This window comes from Pseudomassariella vexata (genome assembly GCF_002105095.1).
Source record: "Pseudomassariella vexata strain CBS 129021 chromosome Unknown BCR38scaffold_12, whole genome shotgun sequence".
Classification (NCBI taxonomy): domain Eukaryota; kingdom Fungi; phylum Ascomycota; class Sordariomycetes; order Amphisphaeriales; family Pseudomassariaceae; genus Pseudomassariella; species Pseudomassariella vexata.
Genome location: NW_024467967.1, coordinates 1,186,092 through 1,202,354, shown reverse-complemented (window position 1 = coordinate 1,202,354; position 16,263 = coordinate 1,186,092). Strand labels below are relative to the sequence as shown.

The window sequence follows — 16,263 nt, the reverse complement described above, 5'->3', positions numbered from 1 at the left end:
TTTAGGTTTAGCATATATATTACATATGCCTTGCTACAAAAATCTGATACTGTGCTTTATGCCTAATATGTTTAAGCGATCCTTAGCAAAAACTTCGCCAGGGTTAGAAATATTCTGAACTTAAGGTTTTTCCCAACCAGGTACAAGAACGTTCTGACCAGGTACTTCAACAGGTACTAAAAACATAACGCGCTCCGAGGTTCAACATATGTTGAACTTAAGTAAGAGCTTTTTTCTAATTAAAATAAACGGTATAAAAATATAATATATATTCGGTTAATTACGATTCCGTACGCTAGTCTTCCGTTCGTAGGGTCTTTGTAAAATAAATCTAGTAGCTTCCCTTATAGCCGCCGACTTTAGTAAGTAGTATTACTATATTTCCTTAACATATGTTAACTATATACTAATAATATGTAGCCTATACTGTAGTCCAAGGCGCCGCTAACCCGAGTTAGTTTAGATATTACTACCGTATATTCCTAAATTATATTATCTATAGTTATATTTAATATATAACTAATTTAAACCTTTATAGGTCCTATTACTAACTACTAGCCTCACGACCTTCAGCCCCTACGTATATGTCTTTCTATGCCGCTATCGGATAAGTTCAACATATGTTGAACCTCGGAGCGCGTTATGTTTTTAGTACCTACTGAACCTTTGCTAAGACCTTAGGTTTTGTACCTGGTCAGTTACGCTCGATGAACTTTGCTGCGCCACAAAATTCCTAGCCCTGGCCAATCTTTTCTGCCCCTGGTCAACTGTGCACTCTAACCATGCATCCATCCCACCGCACCAGCTCAGCTGAACAGCTAGTGCAACGTATCATTCAACAAGCCTCTATGGCCACGAAAAGAAGGCCTATGACTCGGCCAAGAGCCATCGCTGTAGCCAGCGGGGAAGTGCTGCATTTGAGGCAAGTTGTTGACTTATAAGAAGGTTTCTAGGAACCACTTACATATCAACTTAATTCCTCAACGCCACATGCGCATCGCCGTCCTTGACGAGTCCAGCATCTTTGGGATAAATCCGCCAGGTCATCGTAGATAAATGCGGCATCAGGCACAATGAACCTGCGCGGCCTTTTCCAGGCACTGATGCTGTGCTGCGAATCAGTTACAGCGGAATTCCCGAGCCTTCCAGCGTCCGGTCCATCGCAAAGCGTCATTCCATCATGGCATATTCAGTCCTCTTCTCAAACAAGCAAGAATCTCTCCGTCTTATCCAAACCCAGAGCCGACGTCTCCTCATGGCACCACGTCAGCAACTCGAAATGTACATTAATGGGCTGCCTGATCGAGGCGGGGGTCTACGACGACAAGATGCTCTTCTTCTCAGATAACCTCTATACCGCCGTGGACCGGAGCCAATTTTCCGTTCCGTGGCTATACCGTCACGAGTTCGCGCTCAGTCCGAGGAAAGGACAGCACTATTTTCTGGAGACGAATGGGATTACGTCGAAGGCGGATGTGTTTTTCAATGGTCACCAGATCGCTAACCGGACGGTTCAGGCGGGGGCGTATGCAGGACACAGGTTCGAAGTTACGAAGTTGGTGGAGAAGGAGAATGCGGTCTTGGTCCGGGTCTATCCGACAGATTATGATCATGACTTTGCGCTGGGGTTCGTGGATTGGAATCCGTATCCGCCGGACAATGGGACGGGTGTGTGGCGCGATGTGCTCGTTAAGCGGACGGGTCCTGTGGCACTGGCGCCACTGAGTGTGGTTACTGACTTTGAGCTGCCGGTGGACAAGGGGGGTGCTACGGTGATGCTTAAGGCGGCTATACAGAACTTAGAGGATCACCACGTGACAGTTGTTCTCGAGGGTAAGGTGTCTAATGAAGCAGGGGGAAGGCCAGAGGTCAAGAGGCAGGTTGTTAGACTCGGCACAAGGCAGTCTCTCAATGTCAGCATTACGACAACCTTGGATAAACCGGCGATTTGGTGGCCCAAAGCCTGGGGCGAACAGCCGTTATATGATGCTCAGCTCTCTGTTCTCGTGGACAACACCGTGTCAGATATTGCGAAGCGGACTTTCGGCATCCGCCAGGTAACCTCGAAGTTGAACGAGTACAACGACACCCTCTTCAGCATCAACGGCCACCCCTTCCAGGTCATCGGCGGCGGCTACTCCGCCGACGTGTTTCTCCGCTGGGACAGCGCCAAATTCACAGCTCAGGCCCAGTACATGCTCGACCTGGGCCACAACACGGTCCGGCTCGAGGGCAAAATGGAACATCCCGAGCTGTACGACATCGCAGACCGCATGGGCCTCATGGTGATGGCCGGCTGGGAGTGCTGCAACAAGTGGGAGGCGTGGACGTATAATGATAATCTCGCCGTCAAGGACGAGTGGGACCAGAGCGATTACGGTATCGCAAACGCGAGTATGCGGCACGAGGCGGCCATGATACAGAGCCATCCGAGTATGCTCGCGTTCCTGGTGGGGAGCGATTATTGGCCCGATGATCAGGCGGCGGGGATGTATGTCAAAGCATTCGAAGAAGTGCATTGGCAGAATCCAATCGTCGCCTCGGCGTCCAAGCAAGGGCATCCCGAGATTCTGGCGCCGTCAGGTATGAAGATGGCAGGCCCTTACGACTGGGTGCCGCCGAACTACTGGTACGATACGAATCCAGACGAAGACCGTCTAGGGGCAGCATTCGGGCTCGGCTCCGAGCTGGGCGCCGGTGTGGGCACACCGGAGCTGAGCAGTCTGAAGAAGTTCTTGACGCCGGGGGATATGGATGATCTGTGGAAACAGCCGAACAAGGGGCTCTTTCACATGTCTACCAACGTGTCCTCCTTTTACACACGTGAGATCTACAATGACGCGCTGTGGAAACGCTACGGCCCCCCCACGTCGCTCGGGGACTACCTCCTCAAGGCCCAGGTCCTCGACTACGAAGCCACTCGAGCTCAGTTCGAAGGGTACGCCGCGTTTTGGAACGCGGAGCAGCCTGCTACGGGGCTTATTTATTGGATGCTGAATAATGCCTGGCCGAGCCTGCATTGGAATTTGTTTGATTACTACCTCCAACCCGCGGGGTCATACTTCGGCGCCAAAGTCGGCGGGAGGCTCGAGCATGTGGCATACGACTACGTACGTAGAGATGTGTATCTGATCAACCACTCGCTCGACCGCAAGGGTCCCCGCACTATCGAAGTCGAAGCCATCGGGACCAACGGCAAAGTGATCCTAAGTAAGACCGTCGCCGCGCCCACCGAGCCGAACAGAAGCAAAAGCGTGTACAAGCTCCCCACCCTAAGCTACTCAACAGACGTCATCTTCCTCCGCTTACTGCTCTCCGACAACCATCAAAACACACTCAGCCGGAACGTCTACTGGCTCCCCAAGACCCCCGACACCCTCGACTGGGACAACTCGACCTGGTACCACACTCCCGTTGCCAAGTATTCCGACTTGACCTCTCTGTCGGATCTCCCCACCGCCACGGTATCCGTGATGGTCGTCAAGCAGGGCGCTACCAGGGGGGTGGCCAAGGTGCTTCTTAATAACAAGTCGTCGGTCCCGGCGTTTTTCTTGAGGATTAGTCTTGTGGATAGGACGACAGGGGAAGATATCGCGTCGGTGTTTTGGTCGGATAATTATGTGACGCTGTGGCCGCATGAGAGGATGGAGATTGATGTTAGGTTTAATGCCAAGTTGGCGTTCGGGGGCGATGTTGAGTTGGGGTATCGAGGGTGGAATGTTGAGATTGTGTAGGAGATATTGGTTGATTCGTTTGGGTGTATATATTAAGGCAGTGAATGGAGGCTCCGATCAATATTGTCGCCAACCATGCGTGAGTTTGAATGGGGGAGACATGTAACCCAAGGAACAGTAATTCAGTCCAACCGCGAGAGACTTGGGGACCCCCTCGCCCGCTTTTTTGAGAAGACCTACTACCTGGAAATATGTTCAACCTGCACCTGTAAGGTCGCCCCGTCTCTCGCAGATGCGGATAATTCTCTGCTCGATAAGGAATAGAACCTCTTCTACACATCGTCGCAGAGTTCCTACCGCCCTCTATCCCTTGCCATACTCAATCACACCAACCCCGTCACGCAAACCACCCTGAATGTAAGTCCCCGGCGCCAAAACGAAAGGCCCCACCACGTCTCTTTCCGGATGAAATCAGATCTCCGGATCATCCGGTTGGTTCTCATCAGCAAATGCCAACGCGTACCTAGCGTCCTAGACGACCGTCGTGACTGACTCGAAGCAGACCTGCGAGAGCGGCAGCTTGAAGGATGCTCGGTCCACGGGCTGCATCTGGGCTGTTGTGGATGAGAAGACTAGAGTGATTAAGGCCCGAGGGTCTGTGAGGGCATATTGCCAGATGATATTGTGGATCTCGACGGGGATATCGGAGGATTGGAGCTTTTGACGGGACTTGGTGGAGGGAGGCGGAAGGGTTGCTGATCCGTCAATCCTTTATTTGTCGGAGCTATAACGTCCCACACCCACATCCGGGACACCCCCACATGTGGGACGCCCCAAAAATGATGCTGTATATTATAACCATTGACTTCAACCTTTTTTTACACTTATTCTGATGCGACTACAATACAGCTTTCGCCATCACTAGGGTTTTCAGACTCTCTAGACTCATCTGTACTATCCTCAATTTCACCAGCCTCGATTTGAGCCTTCCGAATAGCCTTAATATTAGTAAACTTCGAATTAGGGCTCATCTTGACCTTCCTCCGCTTCCTAGCCCTACTGGCCTCAAGCTCTGCCTCTATTGCCTCAATCTTTCGCTGTGCGACAGCTAACTGGTAGTCCTTCTCATCAAAGCCCTTTTGAACTTTCCGAAAGAGTAGCCGCTGGGTATTTGGATCACTATCAAGCTTGCTGAATAAGCTGAGTTGATCTTGGAGTTCATCTCTCCTCTTAGGCGTTGACCAGGCTACTGCTGATGTCTCTAACGCCCAGTCCTGACTACTAGAGTGCCCTTTGCAAGTCTGACTAGGCTGTTTGATTGGTGCTGACGTATTCTCAAGGAGCAGGGGGCTCGTAAGGGGTCTAGCTATGCTCGAAGGCCAGAGACCACTATATTTCCATCCACTGATAATGTTCTTGACGGTCAATGCTGCTAGACGTGCCTTTCTATAGCAGAGAAAGTTTCTCTTCCCTACGACAGTAGTAGTATCCCATTGGTTAAGGTAACCAAGCTCTTTCTTATAGGCTGCCTTGAGGGGTCCAAAGACTGACTGATCGAGAGGCTGGAGAACGTGGGATGTGTGTGGCGGTAAGAAAAGCAAGTGTATCTTGTTTATGAAGCAGAGGTACATAAACTCTGTCGTTTCGTGGCTACTATGCCCATCTAGGATAAGTAACCTAGTCTCTTCAGGGTCCTCTGGTTAAGTCAAAGGAATAAAGATCTTTTGTAGCCACTCAATAGCCGTAGAGTCTGACGTCCACCCATTTTCTGTTGCTGTAAACCTTCAGGCTTCGTATGGAGTCAAGTACAGAGGAAACCACTGCTGCTGGACAGACTTCCCCTTGTATATCACAAGTGGGGGTAGTGCAGTACCAGTCGCAGAGATACACTCTATAAGAGATGTCCAAGCTCGAGATCCAGGCTGTTTCTTCCGTATAGAATGAATCTCAGATGACCCTAGAACAAGACCATTTGATCCTCTACCTTCTAGAATACCTGTCTCATCCATATTGTATCGATTCGAGGCCTTAATAACTTTGATCTCAGGGATAGCGAGGTATTTGAACCATTGCCTGATCACATTAGCTGAGGCTCCATTAATACGCTGGGAATCGATAGCTCTGCTTCTCTGGACCTTGACTGAAGGGTTCCTCTTGATAAAAGCCTGGACCCAGTTCTTTCCAAGTGGTTCGGTGTCTCCGTGGATCTGTAGGATACGCTCGGCGAAGTCTTTGAGCTGTTGATGGGTTGGTGGGAGGCCTAGGGCAGCCTGGATTCGAACCCATTCAGCCAGATGGGATTCCTGGGCTGGAGAGAGCCTCTGGTAGTCAGCGAAGGCTATATCTCTTGACTGGGCTCCCTGAATCCGTCGTGAAAGAGTAGACCTTGGGACACCATGCTCATATGCTGCTTTTCGGAGGCTTTGACCGGTAGCTATTGCTTGAAGAGCTCGATAAATATCATCTTCGGTATATTGACTCATATTAGTGTAAAGAAGACGAACGTAAAATTTTGTAACGATTGAATCGATATTGGTAAAGATAAAAGAGGTTGAAGTTAGAGGCTAGCCGTGTTGAGGCATTTTTGGGTGTCCCACATGTGGGGGTGTCCCGGATGTGGGTGTGGGACGTTACGCGGGAAAGAGTGCCAGGGAATGTGTCTGCTGCCGTGCATTGCAGCTTGGTACTTCTGGTGCTACGTGGGTTAAAAACGACCAGTCGTTGAGAATATCATTGGTTATGAATTCCGAAGCAAGCTGTTGTATTTGTACTTTCCGAAAACCTGGTGAGTCTAGCTTTTTATATGGGGGAATACTACCGCCTATGACTGCTGTCTTCTGGGCATGTTCTCTAACTACTAGTATAGCGTTGAAGATGAGAGTCGCGGGAGAGCTGCATACTAAAACAACCTGGTTCAGAGACATAACAGCAGTCGCGTAACAAACTCCTTCGACGCTAAACCAACCCAAGCTTCTACTGCTTGTTTCCCAATTTCTTGTGTAGCACCGATCTTTTCTTATAAGCAAGTTAAGAGCCATCCTTTCGCCTTCTTTATGTGCTGGTTGCTTCCTTTATCCACCAAGAGAGATGTTTCTATAGATCCGTACGGCTTGAATCAAATGCCACGGGATAGCACCAATTGAGGAAGACGGATTGGCAGTATATCTAGAGATGCTGTATTGAAACTGCCAGTCAACAAGCTGTTCATGTTTTTTGTCCCAGCATTCACAGGAAGTGGATACTCATTAGTTGTTTCATCTAGAACTCCACTGACATACGCTTGTAAGGCGGCTCTTTTAATCAATCAATAACAGAAACCATCGAACCCAATGAGACACTATGACCTCGGATATGCTTTGTAGATCCGGCCAGTCGCTATCCACATTTTCCATGTAAATACTCTTGCATTTCTATTGGAAGGATTCAAATCCACTTAACTACCAGCAGATGACGCCAGACTTGTTGAGCCACATCGCCCCCCGAGTGCCGTTATTCATGATTCCCACTTTATCTACAAATACCTCATTTCCCAGGTTTGTGGAGATTCAGCTTTTGCTATTTCTGTCACTTTCCCAACAATTTTGCGGATCTAGACTTTCCACGTGGCCGGGGATGAAAAGCCGAGGTTCCCACATCCAATGTGACGAATAGGGGAACATCACTCTGGCCGGGTGATCCACATATCACCAAGGGTTGGAGTTTCATTGACAATCAGACGGCATGATTGTCGGTGTCAGACGTCAAATGTTGCACAATTGAGTCCATTCGCCATCTTGATAGACAACAGCCGCATATGGAGGTGCCAAGACGTGACTGATGCTGGTTTCTGCATCCCGAGGTTAGATGTTGATTACAGGTGTGACAGGTTTAATAACAAGTGGGAACAACCCAGCTGAAATGCACCCCAGTCGTTCAAGCCACAATCTGCCGTCAGCCCACCACCTCGGCCTGGCAGGGACATCCCCAGATTGCCTCACTGGTTCTCGTCGGAGATTCCAGCCCAAGTGGGTACACGATATCAGAGTAGAAGAAAGAGAAGAAAGTTTAGATAAACCGATGAAAGAAGAGTGGAAAGATGAGATTATGAGACCCAAATTCGAATGAATGCAGCTCTGACAAGTCATGGGTATGGAGCGACTTCACACCAAGCGGATCCTTCTTTTCTTTCTTCTTTCAGCACTTTGCACAATTCTATTTGGCCAGACCCTCAGGTAGTTTTTTTACTCGTTCTGCTTCGACGTCCTTCTTTGGGAGGGTGTCGGGTGGTTGTTGTTTTTGTATAATGAGCCATCCACAAGCTGAGATCCATATTTCGCCCATAAAGGAGGTCAATAGCGGCATATGGTCCCTCTTCGTCGCCGCTACCATATTCCTCGGCCTTCGGGTGTGGTGCAAGGTGGCCTGGCGACACGGACTTTGGTATGATGATTACGTGCTGATAGCGTCTTGGGTAAATATCCTCCACCGCCATGGGTAGTCGCGAAGGCTCTTGCTGACTTTGCCAAAAACTCCCAGGTGGCGTTCCTAATAACATGCGCCCTGACATCCGTCCAGTTCGCGGTCGGCTACGTCACCAAGACATGGGGTGATCGCATGCTGATCCTCGTATCGACATCGTCGTGCTTCACGCTCGTCGCCCAGTTCTGGAGCAAGACAGCGTTCGCCGTCACGCTGCTGCGCATGACCAACCAGTGGCAGAAGATTGTCCTGTGGTTCATCATCGCCACCCTCAACATCTACATGGTTGTCAAGCTCTTCGTGCAATGGGCCAAGTACTGCGATCAGGATGCTTTTCAGAACTATTGGCGGATGCCTGGTTTCTGTCTCGATTATGACGTGGTTGATCAGATTAAGGCCGGGGGTAATGGTGAGTGTGCCAGACTGCGCTTGTTGAGGACTTGTGGGTTGGTTGCTGATCTCTTGACCGTAGTTGCTAATATCGTGGCCGACTTTGTACTTGCTCTTTTCCCGTGGATGGTAACTTGGAACTTGAGCATACGGCGATATGAGAAAATTGGTCTTTGCATAACCATGAGCCTCGGGATCCTGGTTGCTATCGTCGCAACTGTGAGGACGTGGTGGCAGTGGGACCCGAAGATCAACATTAACCACCACGATAAGTACTTCTTCTGTTAGTCATGATTATAAACCCCCCATCGCCCCTATGCAACACTAACCTTAGTTCTCAACAGGGCGACAGGGGATGTTGATAATCTGGTACCAAGCCGAGGTGGCGGGGACCATAATCGTACAGTCGATACCAGTGTTGCGGCCGCTGATACAGGAGATTCGTACGGCAAACACTTCGAGAAAACTCACTTCAGCGGAGGGGCGATATACGACCAGAGGAGGGATAAAGAACCGGCACCATATGGACGAGAGGGACGATAACATGTGGTTGGGCACCATGGGGACGACACACACGACTGTCGGAAGGGGGTCAATGACACCGTCCGAAGTCTTGATTGCTATCCAGGCATCGCACACAGCACCACTTGAAAGTCTGCCAAGCCCATCAGAGTATCTGGGCCCACCATCAAATCACCCAAAAACGTCTCTCAGCCCTAATGAAAATTGGCCGTTGAAGTCTTGAAAGTGGGTAGAACACTATGTATTGGGCATAATCTATCTCGAGAATAGGAAATCTAGAATCAAGTTCAGAGACAGTGACGGCACACGCAACGGTACGCGCATAACTTGTGCTTCAGGAGACCCGGGGCCGCGTCTCAAGGGTCCTCACAACTCGTTTCATCTACCCAACAGGCGCATACTCTCAGGTACAAGGGCACGTATATCCCTGAAGTCGGCAAACTTCATACGCGTCTCCTCCAGATACTCTGGCTGTGGTGCGGCGCCATCCATATCTCGCGTCCGGACGACTCTGTCCAGCTCTGCATGTCGTGATACGCGAATGAGTGTCGAAGAGACTTTCCTGAAGGCCACGCTGTGTGAGCAGAGACGGGAAACACCAATCATAGCCCCAAGGAATGCGACGAGTGCGGCTGGTATGTCCCCATATTCTGCGGGCTTGTGAGAGTGACCTCAACAGATGTGTGACGTTTCCTATATTGCCACGCAGTTGTTAGTACTTGTGTAACTGCTGGGTTGGTTGCGCGGTAAGAGAAACGTAAAGCAAACGGAGCTAGGTAAAGAGTCCCAGCATCAATTTTCTCATCGATCCAGCCCGAAGTCAGCTGATCAACGGCATATATCAGGGCTCGGTATTTGGCCGCAGGAAACAGCCCGTTGCTATTCGAATGGTCTACATAGTAGGAATGGGCGGCTGAAACTGGAAGAAGTTTCGTCTCCTGGCGGACGCAATTTCCACTTCGTACGAACAGTTGAAAAGCGTAGTCTTTGACGGCTTCACCTGGTGTGACGTTATCCCGCTTTAAGGCAATTTCTGGTCTGGTGTAGAAGAACATCTTTGCGCCATGTATAGACGACACCCTGCCCAGATCTAAGCAGCAATCGCGCTCAGAGCAGGCGCATAAAGACGGCCCATCCTTTGTCGACGTATCGGAACTTTGAATGGTTGCCAGAGCCGCGATTTGCTCCATCACCGACTTAACACACATGTGTGCAGAAGCGAAAAATACGAGTACGTCGCGGGAGGCAACAACGAAATCGACGCTCTCGTATCCCGATAAGTTTGTGGTCTCGTGAGGGCTTGCATTGAAGAGAACGTCCGAAGAAGTCCAACATATATGACGAGTTCACATAATGACCGGTGAGCATTTGGGCGGTACGAGATATAGCCTTGGACCATAGTATACGTTGGATGACTCACACATCTCCTCCCTGAAATTATTTGGAGCTGCGAACTAGTCAATGTGAGTAAAATGTTCCGATGTCGTATGGTTCTTCAAGTTTGGTATGATTGTCAAGGGAGCTGGCGTTGTAACGTCGACCAAACGGAGAATCTGGGATGATACGTCAGTGCTGCTCAAATTGGAAGGAAGTGTGATTAGCATGACTAAGTTGCATACCACGTAGCAATGCCGCACAACACAAACATGGGGCTGAACCTGCAGATTAGAATATTTGGAAATCCCTTGGGATTCCCACGGTGATGTCGAAGATGCTATCGATCGCCTGTAACAACGAAAGTTATCCCTGAAACAGCGTCTTGAAGAGTTGAATGATCGAAACACCAAGAGAGGCAGACAGACAGATTCTGACGGCGATGGAAAGTACGGTCCCAACTCGGAGGACTCGTGCCTGTTCCAAGTGGTTCTCGACAATATTCTGATTCAGAGAATTGTTTAAGATTTGATGAGAAATTATGGCCGCGGAGACTAACAGAAGGCAGCCAATCACCATTGTGGGCTGCAGTCAACAAATCGCCATCATGATCTGTGAGTTCAGGGAGCAAAGATCACGTCGGTCACTTTACCGCATTTTTCCATTGCCATTCTAATGCCCCTGTTGACTAGAAAACTATCTCATCTCGATCATCGCCCTTCATAGGTAGCTTGTTTTCCTATCTATTACTGCGTGGTGTACAGTGGTGAGCAACTAGCCCACATTGCCGTTGCAGTCATCTTCAGCTTTCACCTTCCTGAATGATTATAAATATTCAGATAGTCCCCACTGTTTCGGTTCCGATTCTGCTTCCACCGGTGGCGCGACATACCTTTTCTTCGCCTTGCCCTTCTTGCTCTTCTTCCCCAAAGAAGGCCAGCCTTCATCGTGCGCTGTAAGCTCTTCGCAAGGTGTGGAATCTTGAGGCCGAGACACTGCTATTGTCTGCCGCCACATGTTACAGCTCTCGACTTCCTGTGGGGTGGTAGAACCTGGTTCATCCGAAATTGCCAGCGAGTCTTGGCTTCTCTGCAGGCAAGATTTATCCGAGTCGCTGAAGTAATCCATTGTGGCATCAAAGATCCGATTCAGTCTGGTGGGCGAGTAAATCGCATCTAACCTAGGTGTTAGCACATGCACCAACAATGAACTTCAATCGGAGTATCAGAACATACCTCCAATCCTGACACCTATAAACCTCTTACAAGTGTCAGAGCCCTTCTGCAGGATATCTAGTTGCTTTCGCAAATTCTCCCTCTGAGTGGCGTTGTCCTTAGATTCCCCAGCGATACGAGCCACGAGCCTCGGGGACATTCCATACACGGACACGGGGGAGAAGACATCGATCAGAGCTGAGATCATGTTGGTCTCGATAATCTCAATAGCCACATCGTCAATAAATCGCTTTAAAGCAACCTAATAGTGTACCCCAAGTTAGCATCGTATGTCTTTGTCTTCTTAGGCCGTTTTGTGCAGAAACTAACCTTATAATAAGCATTCATGCAATCCAAAGCTTCAGAGGCGGCGAAAAGATCCATGTCTGGCTCGCTCTGCTCCGTAAGGGCTCCAATAAGCTCACTAACGTTTACCGTCTGTTTAATGTAGACGGTCGTCGTCGTCGTTTCATCTGAAGAAATGCCCAAATACTTTGCCAAAGTACTAGCGACTTGAGTCTTTCTGCGTTCAACTCGGGCTCGCTGAAGCGCCTCGGTGAAGTAGTGATTGTAGGTAATAGGGTGACCATTCTGGTGCGGGTTTAAAAGCTCGACAGCCTTGGTATTGAGTGTGTTCAGGAGCGCATCTAGCGCTGGTCCGAATACCTCCTGGAGGAGAGCTTTAGATGTCGAACCGTCTGCAATATGAGCGACGACAAGTTCCAGGAAGTCTTTAGCTGCATCCCAGACTTTCTGGACATGGTGCCGCATAATACCTTCCCACGGACGGGACTGCTCGAGAAACAAGTTGGCGACAATCATGGGGTTAAAGGTTCCTGGCAGCTCTCGGCCGCGTGTCCGCTGTATGAGGTTCTGGATGTGGGTAATGAATTCATCTCTCGTGATCGGAGTGACCTTTTCCGAGACCTTTGTCGAGACATCTGGCACGGTTTCAGTCTTAACGACCTCACGGAAATGGCCATGTTCGGCGATGTCCTTGGCAAATTTCTGGTTGAGGTTCTGGACTACAGCACGAATCCGTTTCTGGTACCCTCGCTGGGACTGTGCATCTTCGAAGAAGGAATCATTGTACGAGCCGTCTATCGAAGCCTTGACTAGGGACTGGAATGATTGGCCAACGTGAAAAAGATAGAGGCGTTGTTCATCCAAAGTGTTCCGAGGCTGTCCTAGCTTCTCCAGTCGTTCATGGCAGGCGTTAGACTTGGCCTCAATCTCGTCGATTAAGCTGGGTAGCTCGCCGGCGATTTGTCCAAGAAGGACGTGACTCAGGCGGCTTCGCAGCTCGTTAATACCTAGCGTTGATGGGGAGAGCTCCTTCCATACGCCCTGGGAGAAGAAATTATCCTCGTTGGCGTCACGTTCAGGAAGCGTCGAGATACCAGTCTCGGAATCCATATTTTTCAACACGTGCCATCCGAGACGGAACTCCACTTCCTGATTCATGGCCAGGGAAACATACATTGCTTCGCTGTCGGAGCCAGGGATCAAGGCATCAGGCTTTGTTATGACTCCTTTAATGGTCTCCATTAGCATTGCATAATAAGGAAAAGATGAAAAGAGACTGGCAGAAAGTACGCACCCAAGGTTCGACTGCCGGTTTTGTCGGCTAAGCGGGCTAGCTTCAGTACCACCTGATTGGCAAAGTCATTCTTCGCCGAGACAACAGCGAGGATGATACTCCTCCGCTCCTTCATATACGTTTGAACGACGTCTTGGATCAACTCGACGTCGGAAACGGTCTGATTCTTTGTCTCAGAGTGTATGAGTCCCGGCAGGTCAACAATGGTCAGGTGAGGCCGGTCAGGACCCGTGATCTCAACACGTAGTAAATCCTTAGAAAACGTTTTACCATGCATCGAGATGCCCATGGCCGTCTTGGCGCTCTCGACCACGTCCGCAAGCCCGTCGAACCCATCGAGCTTCTGGTGGAAGCTAGCGAGCACTTTCCGCTCCGAATCGCTGCGGGAGCTGTGGGGGACAATAGAAACGCTTGAGCCGATTTGAGGCATTCGGCGCAGGACGAGTTCCGTGGGGAAACGCGTACAAAGATTGCTCTTGATGGGGAATGATACGCCAGAAATGGCTTCCAGGACAGAGCTCTTGCCAGACGACTGGTCTCCACAAACGATGATCTGCGGCAACGAGATGTAGTGATTTATACCCTGGAGACGAAGGCGGTCGATGGAATCCAAAAGTTCGAGCTGATCTTTGGGACACAGCCTACCGAGGGCATCTGTCTGCAAGGTGGTCAACACCATCTTGAGGGTCTGAGTTGCGAATGGAAAAGTTGAAAAGGCCTGAGGACTAAAAGACCAGGACTGCTGGCACTTTGGGAGTGGGGATGGAAAGACTGGCTTAATAGAAAACCAGGAAGACATTTAAGCCCAACCCATCCATAAGATGATCATGGTGCAATTATATATATCGAAGGGTTATCTACAAAAGAAATCTGCAACAGCGGTCCGAAAACTAGCCGGAACGTGATGCGTATCTGCGGGAGGCCCAACCCCAAACCCGAATTATTTGTTGGGATTCAAAAGTGCAAGCAAACTCTCAATCAACAGCAAACTGAGATGGTTGGCTATCTAATGGCTGATGGTGCAATACGGCGCAAAATGGCAGATACAGGAGGCCCTGCAACTGAGACTTCTGTAAGGCAAACAGCCAAGTCCAAGTCTGGTTGGCCAAAGGGCTGACACGTCACGCAGAAGCCCTGCTGTTTGCGGACCAGCCGATAAATATCAAAACAGCTATTGTCGTTTCCAGGGCAGGTTGCAACAAGCCGACCTAGCTTGATCCTCAATCCCGTTTGCTCTGCGTACTCTCCCCACGACGTTGGGAGTGTTGTGAAACGACATTTTAGCCGCTCCTAAATAACCAAAATTTTTGAAAAAGACGCCAAACACTGTACTACACCTTTTGTAGGCCATTTTATGGGCGCCGTAAAGTCCTAGTCAAAATGAGAAGGCATGTGATAGCAACGAAGATTGTGCCGGCGACAGGAGCAACGATGACGATTCCCCATACGTAACGGGGCAAGACAGTATCTAGGTATGGCACTCCCTTACTGTAAAGAGCAAATCCAATTGCGCTCATGTCTTCAATGTGTGCAGTGTTCGGCGATAAACAGGGCTTGAAAAAAGAATACTCCTAATCGAATAAAGCCAGGGTATTCTGGAGGAGCCGCCGTTGTATAGCCAGTAGAAGCGCGGTGTTTGCTTTTGATCACCTAGCGAGGACCAGTCCTCTTAGATACAATGGTAGCGAGCACTGGACGATTGGACGGAGTGCAGTACCCCCTTGCCTTTCCTGCAAGGGGATGATACGAATACAGCGACGAAAGTAGCTAACCTAGACCCGTTTCAAAGGTGTCGGCTAGGCAGGTTAAAGGTCTAGTTCAGCATAGCCCTGCCGTTTGTAGCTGCAGATCCCTGAGAGTTAGTCCCATAATCATTACCAATACAGCCCTGTCACGCTCCGGCCTGTATTTCCCACCGTTCCTTCTATTTGACATGATACGCCTGGGACCTGTTATATACCCAAGTCCGAGCTACGAATCTATCATAAAAGCGGGAAAAATCTCACTCGAACTTAGAACGGCTCTTATCTTCTCCGTGTAGTCAATCGCTCTTTTCGCAAGATCATCTGGCCCAAAAGGGACTGTAACAGAAGGCCCATGCTTCTTGCACTACGTACTCCCTTGCTCTGTTCCATTCTAACGAGGAGATCAAGTACTACGATACAATCCCCATCCTTCTTCGTCTCGCAACCAATAATTAGCAGAGGATATTACCTCTGACAGCTTCCAGCTGCGAGAAAATGACGAAGGCTCTTCCCATCCTTGAGACCGCCTTTTTCGATTGCGACGGGCTCCTTCTTGGCGCTCCTCAATGTAGACAGAAATGGCTAATTGGAGAATTTCCAGTTCCTTGAATTCTTCTGGTACTAATTAGTCTATTGGTGGGTCTTGAGGTCCTTCTTCAACGGCCGCTGTAACCTGCTCAATCTTCCATGCGAGGATCGTGAGGAGACTTTGAAGTTTACGAAGGATGGTGTGTTCTGGATGTTCAAAATGAGGTGGAAGACTATTGACACCAACCCGAGCATGTTGTAGCATCATGATGATAAGCTTGATACTTGATCCTGTATATTTATCTGAAAGCCCAGTTATACCCGAGGTTGACGGATTCTAGACCAACCCCCCATCCTTCATAAACTCTCATCTGGGGCAGCTGGATGTCAACGAGTCCAGATAGAGCCCCTTTCGATTGGCCGCGATGCCGCCAGAGGCGCAAACTCAACTGCGCTAGGGCATCATGATAGGCGAACCAATGTAGCAAAGCTGCCATATCACTTTTGTGTTCAATGCGGCCCGGACATGCGGCCCCGAGCACTTTCTTGACACTGGAGATGTAGTGGAACCACTGGCTTGAAGTTTCCGACACTTGTTGGATCTATAGGCCGAGATTAGTCTCGTCTCGTATAGAAGTTTGGGTGGCAGTTAGTTTCTATTCTGAACTCAAAATATCACAGTGACATCCCAACAGCTATGTACGGTATAACCTCATGGGCACCTACGCCGGTCTTTGCCGAAGTTGCCAGTGTCGAGA

The 16,263-nt window shown here is 49.5% G+C and overlaps 3 protein-coding genes across 3 annotated transcripts; 2 read left to right on the top strand and 1 right to left on the bottom strand.

The window, feature by feature from the left end:
* The first annotated feature begins 798 nt into the window (after nucleotides 1-798).
* Nucleotides 799-3,860, top strand: BCR38DRAFT_444379 (glycoside hydrolase family 2 protein). The gene has a single exon (XM_040860936.1). The coding sequence runs from the start codon at nucleotides 1,074-1,076 to the stop codon at nucleotides 3,732-3,734; it is 2,661 nt and encodes an 886-aa protein (XP_040712675.1). The 5' UTR covers nucleotides 799-1,073; the 3' UTR covers nucleotides 3,735-3,860.
* Nucleotides 3,861-7,956: 4,096 nt separating this feature from the next.
* Nucleotides 7,957-9,267, top strand: BCR38DRAFT_350039 (uncharacterized protein; the record flags this gene model as incomplete). The annotated part of the gene is made up of 4 exons (XM_040856535.1): nucleotides 7,957-8,124; nucleotides 8,190-8,541; nucleotides 8,605-8,805; nucleotides 8,867-9,267. 4 exons carry the CDS (start codon nucleotides 7,957-7,959, stop codon nucleotides 9,265-9,267), a joined length of 1,122 nt encoding a protein of 373 aa, XP_040712674.1.
* Nucleotides 9,268-11,642: 2,375 nt separating this feature from the next.
* Nucleotides 11,643-13,911, bottom strand: BCR38DRAFT_350733 (dynamin family protein; the record flags this gene model as incomplete). Its single annotated transcript, XM_040856594.1, has 3 exons — nucleotides 11,643-11,894; nucleotides 11,963-13,164; nucleotides 13,233-13,911. 3 exons carry the CDS (start codon nucleotides 13,909-13,911, stop codon nucleotides 11,643-11,645), a joined length of 2,133 nt encoding a protein of 710 aa, XP_040712673.1.
* Between the last annotated feature and the right edge of the window lie 2,352 nt (nucleotides 13,912-16,263).